General features: G+C 40.0%; 1 protein-coding gene across 3 annotated transcripts in view; it reads left to right on the top strand.

The window, feature by feature from the left end:
* Window positions 1-371: 371 nt before the first annotated feature.
* The window catches only part of LOC148853299 (OVARIAN TUMOR DOMAIN-containing deubiquitinating enzyme 12-like), a 63,680-nt gene continuing 43,929 nt past the window's right edge, over window positions 372-20,122 (top strand). The window contains exons 1-2 of one of the 3 annotated variants that reach the window (XM_088985430.1): window positions 372-898; window positions 1,735-1,949. In XM_088985430.1, coding sequence (XP_088841556.1) covers window positions 1,797-1,949 — 153 coding nt within the window. In that variant the 5' untranslated portion in view covers window positions 372-898; window positions 1,735-1,796. Of the gene's footprint in view, window positions 899-927; window positions 1,081-1,734; window positions 1,950-20,122 lie in introns of those variants that run through there. The other 2 variants (XM_088985432.1, XM_088985431.1) reach the window with 2 other exon arrangements.

Genomic DNA, 20,122 nt, shown 5'->3' with positions numbered 1-20,122 from the left:
TTATTTATGGGTTTGACTATAATATGAAAAAAATATGATATTTGAAAAATAACTAACCAATAAATTATAATCATAAATTGGTAGCAAATAAGATATTATTTATCAAAATTCATAAATGGGTTTTAATTGGTCAAAACTCTTTTCATACCACTAGTAAACATGTACGTGCATTTTCACGTGATAGTATCTCTAAGACAAAACTATTTGTAATTCATGAACAATTTTTAAACATTTATAAGTTGTCAGTTTCTAAAATAAGAGTATAGGACATATATGCCCTCTTTATGCCCATTGTATGTTTAGACAAAAAGGATAGAAAAGGTCTATTGAAAATTGTAGAAAGAGGGGGCATTCTCTCTTTTATAGATAGTATAGATATCTTTCCCGCATCATAGATTTCTCCATAAATTTCTATGTTTTGCTTTTGAAGAAATAACCCCTTATTTTCCCTTGTGTTTCGCCTTACACGCTTCACATGCTTTTAGTGATGTGTTAAAACGCGGTTGGTTACGTAGTCCGCGTGGTAACTTCGTGTTTGCCTGTTTGGAATCCGGATTTTCTTCTCACAGAATGGGTCCTTACACCCACCTCACAGCACTAAACATCCATCCCTCTCCCTCTCCGTGACCGTGAATAAATTAAAAACATATAATCCTGTTTGTAGCTCACTAATTGCCTTCTGGGTTCTGTCATATACCGATCATTCGAGAAAAAAGTTAATATTACCAATCCCGTTGATTTCGGGGGTGTTCCCTTCTGCGATGTTTTTGGTGGAGTGACAGTTATATGTCTAAAAACAAAATCAAACACAGTTGCAAATTCTTCTCCTCATTGACTATTGATTTAATTATTGCATGTAAACGTATTTTTGCGAGCATTTGAAGATAAGTAATTGCAGGTCAGGAAGATCAACCTTTCTATCTATATTGTTGTTGCTGTTATTATTATTATAGCTTTACTTTTTCTGGGTTCCTTTGGGTTTTTATTTTTTGGTACAAATTGTTATTATTATTTTTTTTAATATTGTTGATTATTGATTCATCTTGCGTTTTTGATTACGGGATCCTTCCCTTCGTACCTGTATGTGATTCTGAATTCTGTCCTTGTGCATTTCTTTAGATGTTTTGATGAAATTTGAAACCTGCAAATTGAATTTTGTTTCTGCTTTCTCTTTCAATTATTTCCGCTTCCTCTCATCCGTTTCTGCCTAATTTATGGCTGAAATGGGTAGGAAATCTCTGAACCTAGGATTTTCGGAGTGCTCGAATTGTTATTTTTGGAGTTCTGCTTGCGGGGGAAGATGGATCTATATAATCGGGGATTATGGGTGGTCTAACGTGCATAACACTTGTAACCCTTTTACTTATTATTATCCGTGATTCTTCTAGTTTAGCAAACGCTTAGAATTTATCCCGACCCATGATCAATATTTTTCTTTTACATAATACCCGTGATCATTGCTCTGTTCTTCTTCCCCTCTTTTTTTTTCTATGAACTTCCTGAGTTGACAGTTACCATATTTGTCGCGTACCATTGTTTATGCTTACTCGAGGTAGACAACTAATTTGCAAGAAGTAATTGGTTTGATTGGCAATGCCAATAGGCCTGTTTATCAATTGATGCATGTTTCCTTTCTAACTTGTCATATGTTACTAAAATGTTTTTATATGTGATAACTTCCATTTAATGGCATTGCTGATGCACTACGACCTTTTCTACTTTAAATTTCACCAGGGTGGGCCGCTGTTGTTGATTTAGTCTTGTAAAGAAGCGGTCTGCAGTTGCTAGGTTACATAATGCGGAATTTCAGTGAGTGTTCCAGTTCCATGTCAACAAACACTTGCCAGAATGTCGAGGATGATAGGATGATTGCTCTTGTACTAACAGAAGAATACGCAAAATTAGATGGTGCCATAGGAAGACGCCTCTCTAACTTGGCACCTGTGCCTGTAAGCTACTTGGTTACTAAATCTTTGCACCTTGGGTCTTAATCATATGAATACCTTTTCTTTTTTTTTTTTCACTTTTAAGACTTCTTCCTTTTGTTTTGAACTTAAGTTTACATCCAAAAGAAATATATATTTTTTATTCTTTCTGCTAAGATCATAAATTGTGCTACTGTTAATTGTAAGATAATCTAGTAGAGGAATGTTTTTGCCAACCCACTGCTCATCCAATGATTAAATTGAAATGGCTATTAAAATTTTGAAGTTTATCCATATTGTCCATTAAGGGGATGTTCAGCAACACGGTTGGTTTTATTTTTGAAAACAAAAACAACTGCCATGTCATAAAAATTGTATTGTTTTTGCTGACTCGGCAGTTGTTTTTGTTTTCAAAAACAAAACCAGCCATGTTGTTGAACACCCTCTAAATTTGTCATGATCCAAAAAACAGATATGCATATTTCCATATATGAATTATTGCTGAACAAGAGACTGAAAAGGAATTGGGTTGAAGTAAAAAGAAATGATTTATATGGCACTGAACAGAGCGGAATGGAGAAATAGGATTCATATAGCTGACCCCATATAGTTAGTACAAGGCTTAAGTGGTGATGATGATGATGATGAATCATTGCTTAACAACAAATAAACCGTTTCTTCTCATCAATAAATAAACTAATATCTCTGATGATTAGGTTTAGAATTAACTATGGGTCATCTATTGGTAAGCAAAGTTAAACATACATCGAGTTATTAAAACATTTCCTGATTTCCATATTATTGTTTTTCAAAAAGAAAAGAAATATTACATATGGTCAAAGACCATATTTGTTTTTCTTTCCTAAGCTTTTCCAGTTCATGGTGGATAAGGCAGTTAATCAGAAATTCCTGTGAGTGTGTAGCTGACAATGTGGTTTGTGTCCCAAGATTGGGAAAGATGTTAATGATTTGAAGACCAATTGCCTAATGATCTTGCTCTGCACCCTTGGTAAAATTCCTCCTCAAATTCTAGGGCAGGAAATGGCTCTAGAGAGTTTTCCCAAGATATATTTTCTCAATATCATTCCCGGCCAAATTTTATTTAGAGCTTCACATCCTGGCTAAATTAGCCTTTCTAGCTATGGACTGCTTTCTAGGGTAAGATTCTTACAGTCAACCATCTTGTATCCTACAACTTGCCCATCTAAAATGTCTGTTCTTTGTGCCAGGAGGGAAAAGGGTTGGTTGCTGCTTGCTTCTCATTTTCCTTTTGTTCTGAAAGTGTGATTTTAATTTATTTGTTTTTGGAAGCTTTCATTCTGAGTTAGGCCATTCATGGAGTCTTGATGTGTTGATCCTTTCTTGGCTTATCAGGACTTCATTAGATGGGGCTACATTCTAAAGAACCTTCTTCTTATTGTAATTTGTTGGACAATCCAGTAGATCTGAAATCACATTGCTTTTGGGAAGAAGTGCATGTTAAATATTATTGTTGAAGCTTATAATACTTTGATTATCCATTTGTGCAGCTTGTCTTATATACTGATAAGCTATAATTGTACACTTTGGCAAGTGAGAAGTATTTGTAAGGAGAAAAGGGATAAATCTGTGTAACAAGTCCACACGCATGGCTTATATGAGATCTTCTGTACAAATGGATCTTCTATAATAATATACTTTTACAATCATATGCTTCTTATCTTCATGATAATGACTGATATTTATTGGGTAGCACATGGTATGGTAGTCACCTGATAAAAGAACACATAAGCCTCTTTTGTTTCTATTCCATCAAAGCTCTGAATTTATTTGGATTTTGATGTTGCATACAGTTATTTGGTCCATTACAGAGTATATAAATGATCTCAATAAAAAATAGTGATTGATACCACTAGAGGCTTGTGCCTCTTTGTTTTTTTACTGCTGAGTGATGATTACTCAAAGTCATCCAGAAAATGTAAGATTGGTCACTTAGAGTATTAAATGCAGCTTGAATTCATTGATATGGATTTTCCACACTGAGGTCATTGTTTCATGTATTTTTTTTTTTTTGATCAATAACAGAAATTTTATAAAAGGAGATATAGAAATTACAACCAGGAGGGAGGGGTAAAAAGACTTAACCCTCCCTAACAAACTGAAAAAACATATTACAATATAGCCCAAAAAAGATTTGTTCTTCCCACCCCCTGTTTGGCCAAGGTATAAGCCATGGAGTTAGTGCACCTCTTGGCCCATTGAACCCTTACAGACATATTCCGAGTTAACTGAGTAATTTTCTTTCTTTCATTAGAGAACTTCCACAAGCTGGACACTTCCTTCTGCAACCATTTAATAGTCAACTGGGAATCTCCTTCCACCAACAACTTACTAATATTCAGTTGTTTAGCTCTTTTAAATCCTTCTAGAGCTGCCAAGATTTCAGCTCTCAATGAGTCCCCCCAGCCTATAGGTCCTGAGAACATAGCAATGATTCTACCTTCTTCATCCCTGAAGATACTGCCTATACCAGAATGGCCTGGATTTCCTTCGTTGCTACCATTGAAGTTCAATTTGATGAAACCCGGATCTGGTGGAGTCCAAACAGGTCTAAGAGCTATGGACATGGGAGCTGACCGAGCCACTTCATCCCACTTTCTGATGATGTCTCCTACTGAATAATCTTCAAAGATCTTCAAAGGCTTGACCCAAAGAGCCACCCTAACATAAATAAGTTCTATTATGGCTTCCTTACTTTTTTCTTTATCATGAAAAACTCTTTGATTTCTTTCTTCCCAAACCGTCTAACAAACAGCAGCTCTAGCACAACTCCACAATATTTTCCCTCTCTTTTTTAATCCCCTCACTGTTGTGGAGCTAAACAAGCTTTGCACATTAGAAGGGGAGGTCCACCTGCAACCAAATAGAGAAAAAAACCAACACCAGATATCTGAAACAAAAGGGCAAGAAACAAACAAGTGATAACAGTTTTCACCATTCTTCTTACATAAGATGCACCAGTGCGGGGATAAACACTAATTAGGCCTTTTCTTTTGAAGTAGGTCACAAGTGTTACACTTTTCTTGGCATGCTTCCCAGCAAAAAGTGCCTACCCTATGAGGGATTGGATTACCCCAGATTTCCCAGACTGGAAAAGAAAACCCCGGAACCGGACTAGGCTATGTCAGTGCTTTGAAAAAGGAGGAGCAAGAAAAGATACCCGAAGGGACAACCATACCCTGGAGTCCCTAATTGAAGGCTCAAGGACTACCTCATCCAGTATCTTAAGAAAATTTGAAATGGGTTCCAATTCAAGATCTCTAAGTGCCCTTTTAAAACCTTGGTTCCAACCTATAGCAGAGTTAGACACGGTAGCAAAGGTGGCTACAGGTTCACTTTTAAACCTAGACAGAGCAAACAAAGAGGGAAACTGCTCTTTCAAGGGGGAATCCCCCACCCAAATGTGTTCACAAAAATTAACTAACAAGCTAGAACCAAGACCATACCTGATGAAGGGAAGAAAAGATTGAAGGATGGCGTGGATTGACTTCCACGGAGAAGCTCTTGAAGCCCTAGATGAGAATCCTGGATCCCAGCCAGTTGCCTCTTGCCCATGAATACTTAGGATTATTTTGGCCCACAGGTTCTCCCTTTCTTTAGACCACCTCCATAACCATTTCCCTAAAAGAGCTACATTCCTCTTTTGGATGTTTCCCAGCCCCAGACCCCCTTCACTTTTGGGTCTTGTAACTAGATCCCACCTAACTCTATGGTCCCTTTTTCCTTCTCCGGGTTCCCATAAGAAGTCCCTCATCAGTTTTTCCAACACCCTACAGACTCCTTCAGGCATTTTGAATACAGACATGAAATAGACTGGAAGGTTTGCCAATGTTGACTTAATCAGTGTAATCCTATCCCCCAAAGACAAGTAATTCTTCTTCCAGGAAGCTAGCCTTTTAGTGAATTTGTCAATCCCTGGATTCCAAAAACCCCTTTTTCTAGGATTATCTCCTAAAGGAAGCCCTGGATATTTCAGTGGCCAATGAGCTATCTCACAACCTGGCACTCGAGCCCTTTCCTCCACCTCTCCCTCGCTCATATTAATACCAATCACACAGCTCTTACCAAGGTTAACTTTGAGGTTGGTCATTAGTTCAAACACCTTAATCGCCTTCTTCAAGTTTCTCACCCAACTAATCTCCTCTCCATCACAAAACAGAATTGTGTCATTTGCAAATTGTAGGTGAGTGACTGGAACCCTATCCCTCCCCACTCTCCATCCTTCTTCATATTGTAGGCAGTTCAAACACTTGAATCTGCCCTCTCAATCAGCCTCCCTAACACTTCAGCAATTAGGGTAAAGAGGAAGGGGGATAGAGGGTCCCCTTGCCTAATACCTCGAACAATTGGAAAGTGATCCACCACACTGCCATTCACTAACACAGAATAATGACAAGTCCTAATGCACCCTTTCATCCACTTGCACCATCTCTTCCCAAATCCGAAAAGACTTTAAAACCTCCATTAGCAAAGACCAATCCACCATGTCGTACGCCTTCTCCAGGTCTAGCTTACACACCAACCCCTTCTCACCTTTACTTCTATAGTCTTCTATGCTCTCATTGGCAATCAAGATTTGGTCCACAATTTGTCGATTCATCACAAAAGCACCTTGATTGTGGGAAATAATTGAGGGGAGCACCTCTCTAATTCTTCTAGAAAGCACCTTAGCAATAATCTTGTAGAGGCTATTAATCAAACTGATGGGTCTGAATTCTTTAGGGTGACAGGCTTCTTCAGTCTTCGGAATTAAAGCTATAAAAGTAGAGTTCAGGCCCGGGTTTATCACACCTCTTTCGAAGAATTCAGAGAACACAACTTGAATATCATCCTTAATTATCTCTTAACAATCCTAATAAAAAGCCAACGTGAAACTATCAGGGCTCGGGGCTTTAGATCTATCCATGGAAAAAATGGCATCCCTGATTTCTTCCAGGTCAAACTCTATTTCCAACCACACAATCAACTCATCATGGAGCTTAGGCCAATCCAATCCATCAATCCTTAATCTCTTAAACAGAGGCTTACTGAAGATGGATTTAAAGTGCTCCACAAAAGCCTTGGCAATCTCATGCTGTTGAGTCAAAATTGTCCCATCAATTACCAACTTAGATATGGTGTTTTTCTTTCTTTTGCTATTGGCAATTGCATGGAAAAATTTTGTGTTCCTATCTCCTTCCTTCACCCATTTATGTCTAGATTTCTGCCTCCAACTGATATCTTCTTGGAAAATTGTGTCCTCCAGGCTCTTCCTTAACTCCCACCTCTGTTCTTTATCACTTTCCCCAAAACAACCCCTTTCTTCCTTAGCATCTAACTCCTCCATCTAGCTTATCAACTGCTGCTTCCTCTCCTCTAACCTACCAAAGTGGAGAATATTCCATTCCTTAATTTTGACTTTCAGTTCTTTTAGCTTCCAATGAAATTTCAACCCTGCCCAATTAACTTTCGGGTTACTTTCATTCCACCAACTTTTCACCTTGTTTTCAATGTCCGGGTGAAGTAACCACATGTTTTCAAACCTAAAGGGGGAGGGTCCACTACCACCAAAATCAGACTTACAAATCATTATTGGCCTATGGTCGGAAGTAACTCTGGGTAAGGTCCTTGACACCAAATCTCCCCAATGCTCCTCCCAGTCTGTGGTGAACAAGAACCTGTCTAGTTTTGAGAAAATAGGTTCAGCTTGGAGATTGGATCAAGTGAAGCTATTGTGTTGGAGATTCAGTTCCTTTAGCTCAAAAGCATTAATGAACTCATTGAACTTCTTCATGCTGGTAGTACTCCTTTGTCTTTCCTTGTTACTCTCTTCAATGAATCTAATCACATTAAAATCCCCTCCTAGACACCAAGGCCCCTCCCACAGTCCTCTAACATCTTCTAGTTCCTCCCACAATTCATTCCTCTGTTTATAACTATTGGGGCCATATACATTGGTAAGGGCCCATTCAAAACCATCTGACACATGCTTAAATTTAACCGAGATTGAGAACCTTCCCACTAATTCTTCCACTTCCTCCACTACTTCATCCTTCCACAAAATAATTAGGCCATCAGATGAGCCCCAAGATGGACTCATAGCTCAACTTAGACCATTCACTCTCCACACACTCCTAGCCCACTTTTTATAAAATGTCATAAACTTAGATTCCTGAATTAGAACGATGTCTGGATTTTCTTTCTTTAATACCTCCTTTACTAAAGCTCTCTTCCTAGCACTCCCCAACCCTCTAACATTTCCACTTACTATCTTCATTTTTTCAACCCCTCTGCTTAGCCCCACTCCCTTTCTTCCTAGGATCCTCCTTTTCTCCCCCTCCCTCTCCTTTCTCTAGCCTCCTTACCCCCATCACTTCCAGCTTCAATTTCTCCGCTTCACTTAACTTTCTCTTCCTCCTAGTCCCACCTTCTCTCTCAGCCTGTAAATATCCTTTCAGCTCATTCAAGTCTCTAGCCTTGCAACCTAGCTTTGCCACAAATTCAGCTATGGACTCCTCTTCATCCACTCCCATGACAAACATTTCCCCCCTATCTCACTGCTCCTCTTCCCCTCCTTTTCCTTCTCCGTCTTACCACCATTCTCCCTAGGTTCCACCCTAGCCAGGTTCTTAACCACAGCAATTGGAACTGCTTCCTCCACCCTCAACTCCTTCTCACCCCCCACCTGTAACTCCCCAATCTCCCCAATATAGTCCTCTAACCCTTTATACACAGCACTGGGGCACAGCTGGAATCTGAAGGACAAACACCACAGGCAGAGCAGACATTAGTATCAAAAACCGAAACCACAGCCATACCTGAGATAGAGGCAAATGGAGACATGGCAACCGAATGGGTTAGGCCTTTCACTCGCTGGGTAGGGCTTATCTGATCGCTACCTAGACTTACTTCACCCTTGTATGTACTTCCGAGGCTCTGTCGTTCATACCCGCCTGCGCGCTCTCTGCCCGAAAACTGGTGGGCAGCCGAAAACCACTTGCAGATTCCTTGTCTTAAGTTACTCTCCTGGTTTGGTTCTTCTCTACTTGGATGTCGATTTTCCCCCTTGTCTTTCAAAGCATGCTCGGCTCCATTCAGTTCTCCACACCCAGCGGAGGATTTGTGCAAGAAAAAGTCCTCTTCTACACTCTCTGAGAACAATATCTCTGTGTTGAAAGTGTTTTCCACCATTCCTGGATGTTCATCACACTGGATTTCATCTTCGCTGCCAGAATCTGACGCCTCCTCCGAGCTGTCACAATTAACCCAACCTTCGTCCTCATCCTCACCATCTTCTCTACTCCCCTAAGAATATCTAGGATTTGGCTTATCCCCTTCCGCCCCGTTCTGGTCGCCATCTCCATGCTTCGCCACCGGAATCCAGTGCTGGGGCATCTTCGAGGAAATCTGGCCGCCTGAGAATGATTTTCAGACCCCAACACTTGGGCCGCGTGAGGAAGAAGATAGACGCTTGAATTTGTCTATCGTTGGATGCAAAGAGGTTCGACTCACGTGTGGTCACATGAGTCCAATGAAAAGTCTTGGACCCTTGGCTTAACATGAACAAACCGATCCCACCTTGAGTCGGCCGGTTCAGATCGAGTGGCAGGTAACTCTATCTTAGACCTGATACGAACACCCCCTTGGTCTGACTGGGACTCACCTTTGACCATATCCGCATAAGACCAACCGGTGGGAAATGAGTTTTTGTTTTCAAAAGCATTTGAAAATATTTCCAAAAAAACACCTTTGCTTTTAGCAATCGACTTTTCAGCTTCCATAATAGGAGAACTCTTTCCCCAGCCACGACCACGTGTCCAGTCTTCCTTTGTTCTAGCCCGCCAACTGGAACCCATCTTGCCACGTCGTCATCTTCTTCAAGCTTCGACTTCCCCATCCAGTGCGACGCTTCAACTTCCGAACTCACCCAAATCTTGTACCAACTACCTTCTGTGCAAAGGTGAAAAACTCTTTGGACTTCTTCAGGCTTAACTCCGGCTACTCTCAGTTGAACTGCTCTCAAATCTGTAGTTTTACACGACAGGAGAACACTGCCCATCGCCTGCACCATTCTCTCCAGTGTTGTTTTTTGCCAGAGGTGAAAGGGTAAACCCAACATCTTCAGTTTGAAACTGCCGTCTGCACCTGCCACTTCATTTGAAAGAGGACACCATTTTTCGATTCTTACAGGTCCTACAGACGTTGCCAGCAAGGTGAAGTCTATTGAAACCTCCCCCGCGTCAAGGGGTGCTTTTCTATCAGTGAATGGAATGAGGATCACTGTCTGGTTCAACCTGAGCTTCCTTGTCACCTCCTCTAGCAGTCCTTTCCAGTCTTTCACCTCTTCCCTCGCAGTTACAATGGATTTCTTCTCCCATGCGCCCTTTTCCCCAACCAAGGCAATTTTTGGTTCTAGATTTGTGAATGCCACTGTTGGATTTTCTTGGTCTTCCACTGTTTCTTCTAAGCCCAACTTCTCCAATCTCTTTCTTCTTTCTGTCATCACCTCTTTTTTACTCTGTCTGCCAACGACATCCTCAGCTTGTACCTTCACTGTTACAGACTCCTTAATGACTAATCTCCGGTAAAGAGCATTAGCCACCCCTGACCAACCCAGCAGCCGAATGCCTTCAGGAATAACTACTGTTTGCCTTTTCTTTTTATCGAACTTTTCTTCCAGAGTAACATACCAACCCCTGTCGTTCTTTCTTCTCTCGGCTATATATTCTCTCCTTACTTGCCTGAATGTACCTCTCCAAACTTTCCTCCAGCAAACCTGAGCAACTCCTTGAAACCAAGGAACAGCATCTCCCACTAACAGCACCGTTCCTCTCTTTCCTTATCCAATCTTAATCGTGAAGTCTTTTTGGTAGAATAACTCCTCCAGCAGAATAACTACTGTTTGCCTTTTCTTTTTATCGAACTTTTCTTCCAGAGTAACATACCAACCCCTGTCGTTCTTTCTTCTCTCGGCTATATATTCTCTCCTTACTTGCCTGAATGTACCTCTCCAAACTTTCCTCCAGCAAACCTGAGCAACTCCTTGAAACCAAGGAACAGCATCTCCCACTAACAGCACCGTTCCTCTCTTTCCTTATCCAATCTTAATCGTGAAGTCTTTTTGGTAGAATAACTCCTCCAGCAGAATAACTTTTCTTTCTATTCTCATAGCTTCTCTCCACTTACCGGCCGGTGAGAAACCCTTGAACCCTTCTCTTGCAACTGCTACCATCTTTCCATTAAGTTCTGGCTGGCGGTAATTATTCCTACTCGGCAAGGCATCAGAAGGGAAACATGAAAAACAAGATGAAGCTTTGTATTCTGGTAATTCAAGTTTATAAGCAACAAGTCCCACCCTTCCTAGTTGTAAGCCAACAGAAATAAGGATGGACTTAGAGTCTTGGAAGCAAGAAGGAAAATGTCACTAGGGAGAATAGGGAACATGACTTAGCTCCAAGTGGAATGAAAACTAGATCCCCTTCATAGAGGGTGGTTTCCCTATTTATAGAAGGGCGCAAGGTTACATGTATGAAGCAAGAATTCCAAAGTATTCTATAATTCAAATGGTGCCTGGAGATGGATCCTGTTTGTTTCTCCCCTCGGGAAATGTGTTCTCAGGACCACAAGGTTTTTCATGTATAAAATTTTATTCTTAAAGAACTGGGAACTAACAGCCAAGCTTCTAGGTTTTTCTTAGGTTACTCCTCTGGTTATGTCATTTTTAGAGACTGAAGGCCCATAACTTGTGAGAATAAATATGGATAGTGGTCTAATTGCAGAGTAAGGTAAACATAATTTTAATACATCTCTCCTAGGAAATTTCTCATGCCAAGCTTGAACACATTTAGATAAAACAGAGATTAGAACTGTTAAATATGGTCTCAACTCTGTCTAGTATGCATGCTATTTCTTTTTATTTTTCTTTGACTGGCTTCTGGACTTGTCTTAATAATTTATTTTTCTTTGACTAGGATTACACTCCCCCTTCCCTGCCACATTGTTTTCTACACTATTTTTTTTTTGGTAAATGTCTTCTAGACTTGTCTTCAACTACATGAATCCTGTTCACCATTTCATTCTATTTAATGTCACATCCATTGTTAAATTATTAGCACTTAAATCATTTCTTACTTCTTTGATCCATGTCCTATGGGTGCTATGAAAGGTTGTCTATGCATGTAAACAAACAATCCTTTTTTTTGAGTATTCATGTAAACAAACAATCTTAGCTTACTTACTCTCATTTTATCACTTAGTGGGGCTGCTCCTAGGTTCCTTTGAATAACTTTATTTCTAACCTTAATAGTTTCCCCAACCATCCATCTCAACATAAACATTTCTACCACATTCATTTTTTGGACATTTTGTTTCTTGGCTTCCTGACACTCTGCCCCACACAGCCTAGCTGGCTTTACAACTATTTTATGGAATTTTCCTTTTAATACAAGTATTATTTGCCTATCACATAAGATTCTGGGTGCACCCCTCCATTTTCCCATCTAGCTCTAATTCTATGGGTGACATCCTCCTCTAAACTCGCCCTCTATTTTGTTATCTTATTCCTCATCATCAAAGGGAAAATGGATATTGGAGGTGAATTCAAAGCAGCAAAAAAAAAAAGGACATCCTTCTCAATCTCTCTCTTGTTATAAATTATTGAACCAATGAACCGGAAAAGTTCACATTGAGCTATATCTTGCTCTCCAATCCTAGGTGCACCTTGATTTGCACTGTTGTTATTATTATTGTTATTATTATCAAAATTATATATCATATATTCTGTTTAATTTCTACTTATCTTAAAACCTTTTGTTTCTAAGGTTTAATTTCTAGGTGCACCTTGATTTGCACTATTATTATTATTATTATTATTATTAATATTATTATTATTATTATCAAAATTATATATCATATATTCTGTTTAATTTCTACTTATCTTAAAACCTTTTGTTTCCAAGGTATTCATCTATAAACTTAATTTTGCATTTAACCCTTAATTAGTTTCATCAATTAAAACAATGTCATCAGCAAACAACATACATGGGACCTCCAAAATATTTTTAGTCAATTCATCTATGGTTAGTGCAAAGAAATAAGGACTCAATTCCAATGTTTTAAAATGCGGAGGTGTGAGGCGAGGCATTCCATTACCTAGAGGCCTGAGGTGTAATTCAGAATGCAATAGGCGTAAGCCTCCTGAACATAAGGAGGCGTAAGCCTCCTTAAGAGGAGGGGGGTTAGGAGGAAGAAGGAAGGGGGGATCTCATATTTTCTTTATTTTAAATAAAAATCTTTTATGTTAAGAAGAATAAAGATGCATAACATTAGTTGAAAGGGGGGGGTGTCTTGTCGAAGGGGCAGGGGGCAAATCACTTTCTTTCCCCTTAACTTTTCTTCCCTTCCCTTCCCTTTCCTTTTCTTTTCTTTCCTTTTCTCTTTTTTTTTCTTCTCTTTCTTTTTCTTTCCCTTCCCTTTCTTTTCCTTTCCTTTCCTTTTTTTTTTTCTTTTTTCTTTTTTTTTTCTTTCTTTTTATATAAGATGTGCATGAGGCATACACCTCTAGCACGCCTCATGAAAAAAGCTTATTAGGTGTATGCCTCAGAGGTGTCAGTGCCTCTGGCATACACCTTAGGGTGTTTACACCTCCCACGCCTTTTAAAACACTACTTAGTACTAAGCCTTGGTGATGACCCATTGCAACTATAAAATCTGATGTCTCTCCCATAGGTGTTCTAACATTGGTTGTTGCACCTTCATACATATCCTTAATTAGGTCTATATACCTATTTGGAACTCCTTTATTCCCAAGATTCATCTCTCTAAGAACTCTTTCATATGCTTTCTCTGGATAAATGAACACCATATGAAGATCTCCTCTTTTCTTTCTAAACTCTTCTATCAATTGTCTCAAAAGAAAGATTGTTCCATGTTTGGTTTCCTTGGCATAAACCCAAATTGGTTCTTTGATATACTTGTTTCATGTTGTAACTTGTAAACTCCTCTATCAATGAACCCTCTAGGGATCAATATATGCCTTAAATTTAACTTCGTTTACCTTATTTTTAACTTCCATTCTTATGGTTTTATATTTTTTGAAGTTTTCTCCATTTTTAGTATTTTGTCAATCTTTATAACATGCTCATTTTAATTTAATTATATTTTAAACTTATTTATTCCATCATCAAATTTCTTTAGCTCTTTTTCTTTCCCTTTAGGTTCTCCTAAAATGTCCTTGGGGGTAATCATGGGCCAAGCCAGGCATTGGACCTATGCCTTTAAATAAACTTATACTATATCTAATATGCATAATGTTGTATATTATAATACATATATTATATTTATAAAATAAATGTTATAATGTGTATAAATATAAAATATTATATATAATATTCATTCATATAACATACTCTAAAATGGAATGAAATGTTGTATATGTATATAATAGTAAATATATTTAATATATAAATATTGTGGGCCAGGCTTGAAGTATTGGGCCCAAGCCCAGACTAAAAGTTTGTCGGCCTAAGCTGGTCAGTCCTAAACACAAAAACCTGGGATAGGGCTTCGAAATTTGAGGGTTGGGCTGGGATAAGAATGATCACCCCTACCTTTGCTACTTTCTTTATGCAGTCTGCCATTTCAAGTCACATATCATTGGTCTCTGCATGAGGGTGGGTCTTGGTGCAACAGTTGTGTTGCTCTATTGTGACTTAGGTGACCGGGGTTCAAATGTTGGAAACAACCTCTTTGTATGTCCAAGGGTAAGGTTGTGTGCATCTGTCCCTCCCTAGACCCCACATTGGCGGGAGCCTTCTGCACTGGGATGCCCTTTATATCATTAGCCTCTCCATCTAAATTTCATTTTTCTTCTACCATCAACTTATCTCTAAATTGTGCTAATTTTTCTCCTTTTATATTTTCTCACCTAATTCTTGGATACCTATTTTCTTCCCTATTTCTCTTCCGTCTCTTTAATGAACACATTTATCGCTACTAATCTATGTCATTGGTTAGGCTTTCCATTTGGAATAACTTTGCAATCCTTGTACATAATTTGTTTTGCTCTCCTAGTAAGGCTTAGTTTGGGAAGAGTACAAATACAAATATGTATAGTGCAAATACAAGGTTTTGCATTGAACATATTTGTATTTGCACTCTTCCCAAATTGAGCCCAAGGAAAAAATCTATTTGACTTATATCCTAAGCTACTAGAAATTCTAAGATTGTATCTCCCATTTCATTCCTCTCCCCAAATTCAAATCTTCATGCACCATATCATATCCTACACTTTTGTTAGTGTTCGGTCTGCCTGTTAGATTGATAACAGTAAAGGAAGAGAGAGAGAAGAGAGGAGAGAAAGGAGAAGAGCAGAAGAGAAACAAGGAAAAAAGATTCTGGTTCGAATGAGAGAAAAAATTCACTCTCCCATTCGGCCAGATGTATTTTATATTACTAAAATAATGGGGAAAAGTCACATATGCCCCTACTTAAGTTAGGGACATTAAATCTAACATAAACTTACACATCAACACCTAAACACAAGCACAAAGACAGAATTACCCCTACATACTCGACACTAACACTCCCCCTCAAGCTGGAGAGTATATATCATATAATCCCAACTTGTTACATATGTAGTCCACTCTCCCTTGACTCAACCTTTTAGTAAACAAATCTGCCCACTGGTTCCCTGTGTTGACATATGCAGTGTCTATCACTCCACTCAACACCTTCTCTTTAACAAAGTGACAATCAACCTCTATGTGTTTGGTTCTCTCATGAAGCACCGGATTAGAGGAAATGTGAACTGCGGCCTGATTGTCACAATAGAGCTGAATTGGAGTATCAACAGTGTATCCCATCTCCTGTAGAAGGTTCCTTAGCCACACTAATTCACAAGTAGTATGTGCCATAGCTCTATATTCTGCTTCTGCACTGCTTCTTGCCACAACTGTCTAATTCTTGCTTTTCCATGTCACTGGATTACCCCCAAGAAAAGTGCAATAGCTTGTGGTAGATCTCCTATCAGATACAAAACCGGCCCAATCAGCATCAGTATATCCTTCTATTTCAAAATTTCCACCACTTTTGTATATCAAACCGCGACCAGAAGCCCCCTTTAAATACCTCACAATCCTTATAACCGCATCTCAATGTGGAACCAGAGGTTTCTACATGAATTGACTTACCACACTAACTGCGAATGAAATGTCTGGCCGAGTGATGGTTAGGTAGTTTAGTTTACCTACCAGCCGCCGGTATTTGCTAGGGTCTTCAAACACTGCACCAATATCACTGCTCAGCTCAGTGTTTGTTTCCATATGAGTTTTAGCTGGTTTGGCACCTAACAAACTTGTTTCTTCAAGCAAATCAAGAGCATATTTCCTCTAACACAAGTTAATACCATGCTTGGACCTTGCTACTTCTATCCCCAAGAAATACTTCAATTTACCAAGGTCTTTTGTCTAAAAATGATCTTGCAGAAAGATCTTCAACCTGCCAATGCCCATTTTATCATTCCCGGTAATGACAATATCATCTACATACACCACTAATAGGACCTTCCCTGCTTGAGAGTCATGACTGAAGACGGAATGGTCAACTTGACACTGTTTCATACCAAACTTCTTTATTACCTCACTAAATCTGCCAAACCATGCTCGAGGAGACTGTTTAAGCCCATAAATGGCCTTCAGTAGCTGGCACACCTTACCTTCCTCCTCCTGAGCAACAAATCTCGGTAGTTGCTCCATATAGACCTCCTCGAGCAGATCACCATGCAAGAAGGCATTCTTGATATCAAGCTGATAGAGGGGCCAATCATACAGCAAGAGAAATCACAACATGAACTGAACCAATCTTAGCAACCGGGGAGAAAGTCTCTGCGTAATCAGTACCATAGGTTTGGGAATACCCTTTGGCAACCAATCTAGCTTTCAGCCGCTCTACACTACCATCAGGTAAGTACTTAACCGTATAAACCCACTTACAACCAACAACCTGCTTACTAGGAGGAAGAGTGGTGAGTTCCCATGTATGATTATGAGCTAGAGCTAAGAGTTATTCTTCCATTGCACGACACCATCTTGGAGAGGCAAGGGCTTCCTGGACATCCTTAGGTATAACAACTTAGGATAACAAAGAGATACTGGTGATGAGAAGTGGAAAGGTGAGTCAGTGAAACATAATTAGAAATAGGATGAAGGGTACAACTGCGCTTACCTTTTGGCAAGGCAATGGGAAGATTAAGATCATATACTGGGGTTGGGGCTGGTGTGGTAATTGCTGCCGGATCTGTCAACGATGATGAAGCTGGAGGAGGTGCTGGTACATGTGGGCGATGATGTGTATACATGTGGGCGATGATGTGTATACATGTGATGGATCGGTGGTCATTCGACAGGTGGTGGCACCAGAGGCAAAGACTTGGTCACTGCGGGAACAAGAGGAACAAAGTCCACAATTGGAAGAGGAAGGGGAGGAGGTGATGAGGAGGAAGAAACATCACCGGACCCCAAGAGGAATGGAGTAGACTCAAAGAAAGTAACATCAACACATACAAAGGAACGTCGAGAGCTAGGGTGATAACACTTATACCCTTTCTGAGTCCAGGAATAGCCAAGGAAGATGCACTTAATAGACCGTGCATCTAACTTGTCCATTCCTGGCCCCAGATTATGAACAAAACAAACACATCCAAAAACTCGAGGAGAGAGAGGAAATGGAGACAAGGTAGGAAACAATGTGGTGAATGGGGAATGACCATCAAGGATAGACGTGGGCATCCGGTTAACCAAGAAGTAGGAAGTAAGCACTGTATCACTCCAAAAGGATTTGGGAACATTTATGTGATGCATGAGGGATCGAGCTATTTCCAAGAGGTGATGATTCTTTCTCTCATCCACCCTGTTTTGTTGTGGGGTGTAGGTACATGAAGTCTGATGGATAATGCCATGTTGGTCTAGGTAGTCCTGAAATGATGAAGAGAGATATTGACGACCATTATCAGAACGAAAAATTTTAATGTGAACACCAAATTGGTTGCGAATCTCAGCATAAAATTTTTGGAAAATGGTAAACAATTCACTTATTTCTTTCATTAAATAGAGCCACGTCATCCTTGAATAATCATCAACAAAAATGACCCCAAACATCTGAATGAACCAAAGAAAAAGGACTCAGTACATGATTATCAACTCTAGGACTAAAGGGAACACGATGATGTTTCCCCAACTAACACGACTCACAATCCATGACAGAAAGATGACTCAAGAAGGAACCAAAGACTTCAAAACTTTCAGTGAAGGATGAGCAAAGTGACGGTGCCACTGGAGAGGAGAGATGAACGATTAGAGAGCTGTTGACGTACTGCCACCACCATCAAGATAATACAATCAGCCAGCTTCATGCCCTCCACCAATCTTCATCCCTGTCTTGAGATCTTGAAAAACACACGAAGAGGGGTAAAAGGTAATGGAGCAATTAAGAGACTTGGTCAACTTACTAATAGGCATAAGATTAAAAGAAAATTTAGGGACATATAAAACTGAGGATAGGGATACAGGGTCCAGGTCAACATTACCAACACCACAAATGGAGGATGTGGAATCATTAGCAAGGGTAACAAATTGTGATATTGAGCAATGAGAGAGGGAAGAAAACACACCTGGAGTTCCAGTCATGTGATCGGAGGCTCCAGAATCAATAATCCAGGGATGGGGTGTGGATGCCAGACAAACCATACTGAGTGTGCAAGAGTGGCCGTGTTCTGCTGAGATGTGGCCTGTACTAATCTCTCATACTCATCACGAGGAATATTCATCATCTCCTTCCCAGCAACATCTGTGGATGTAGGAGGTACCTGATCGACTAAATGGCTCTCTTGTCTGAAGCTACTGTCACTGGTCACAGCATGATTGGCCCATGTTGAAGGTGGACCATGCAAGTCATAGCAATAATTGATGGTATGTCCATCCATACCAGAGTGTGTACACCTCCTTGGACCCGAACTACGTCCTCTGCCCCAGGCTCCCCCTAAATCTCGACCTCTAGTACGACCACCACCACGGTTATATATAGGTCCACTACCTCCACTACCACCACTCCGGCCATATGCCGGTCCACTACTACCACTACGGCCAGACTGAGCTCCCTGAGCTCCACCTCTAACACCACGGCCTCTGGGTACTGCTAGGGCTGATCTATCGGAGATATTAGGGTTCTCGGTAGATCCAATGGAAGTCCTCCTGAGTTTAGCAAACACCTCTTTCAAGGAAGGGAGAGCTGACCCTCCTAGTATCTGAGCCCTCACTGGTTCATATTCAGATTTCAGCCCCACCAAAAACGGAGTCACATCAAATTCTTTCTGTTGTTGCTGAATTTTGACATTAGAAGTGAGGGGGTGATAAACATTCAATTCATTACGAATGTTTCTCATACTAGCATAGTACTCTTCAAGACTCTGATTACCCTGTTGTAGATTAAAGTATTCCTGGTACAACTGATATACTCTGGTTGTGTTGTATTGACCCGAATACAGCTTCTTAGCATGGTCCCACACTTCTTTGGCAGTATCAAGGAACATGAAATTTACACTAATCTTGGGTTTCATACTATTCCATAACCATGTGATGATCTGTGCATCAGCCTGCTCCTAATCATCATACTCAGGAGAATCGGTGGAAGGTTTTTCATCCCTTATGTGCTTCACCTTCTTCTTTGCCTTAAGAAAGACTTCTACAGATTTGGCCCAAGGTACATAATTTTTTCCATTCAGCTTAATGGAGGTCATTTGAACATTCAGGTAGTCAGTAGGGACCGTCACACTAGTCTTGCTATCACTGTTGTCTCCCTTTGCTGAATTCTGATATTGCCGAATTCGGCAAACTGTACACTAGATCATACTACACCCTGATTTCAACACTTACTACTGCTGCAAATTGCACTTTTTACACCACAAATCCAACTCCACGACTGCCTGAAACTTCCCAATACTGTTTGAGGAACACCCCCCTTCAAATCACATTGAAGGGTGCACAAACCCTAGCACACTACAATCTGAAATCCCACCATACAGTCTGAAATAGACTTCTCATTTAATTCACACAAAAAAATGCATAAAACCTCTTACCTGATCCCCGAAAATCAGACCACACAAGACACCCACTGCACCACATGAA

This window comes from Nelumbo lutea, chromosome 4 (genome assembly GCF_056320005.1).
Source record: "Nelumbo lutea isolate HS-2025 chromosome 4, American lotus-T2T, whole genome shotgun sequence".
NCBI lineage: Eukaryota > Viridiplantae > Streptophyta > Magnoliopsida > Proteales > Nelumbonaceae > Nelumbo > Nelumbo lutea.
Note: the sequence above shows the minus strand (reverse complement) of the source record. Positions and strands in the feature narration are given on the sequence as shown.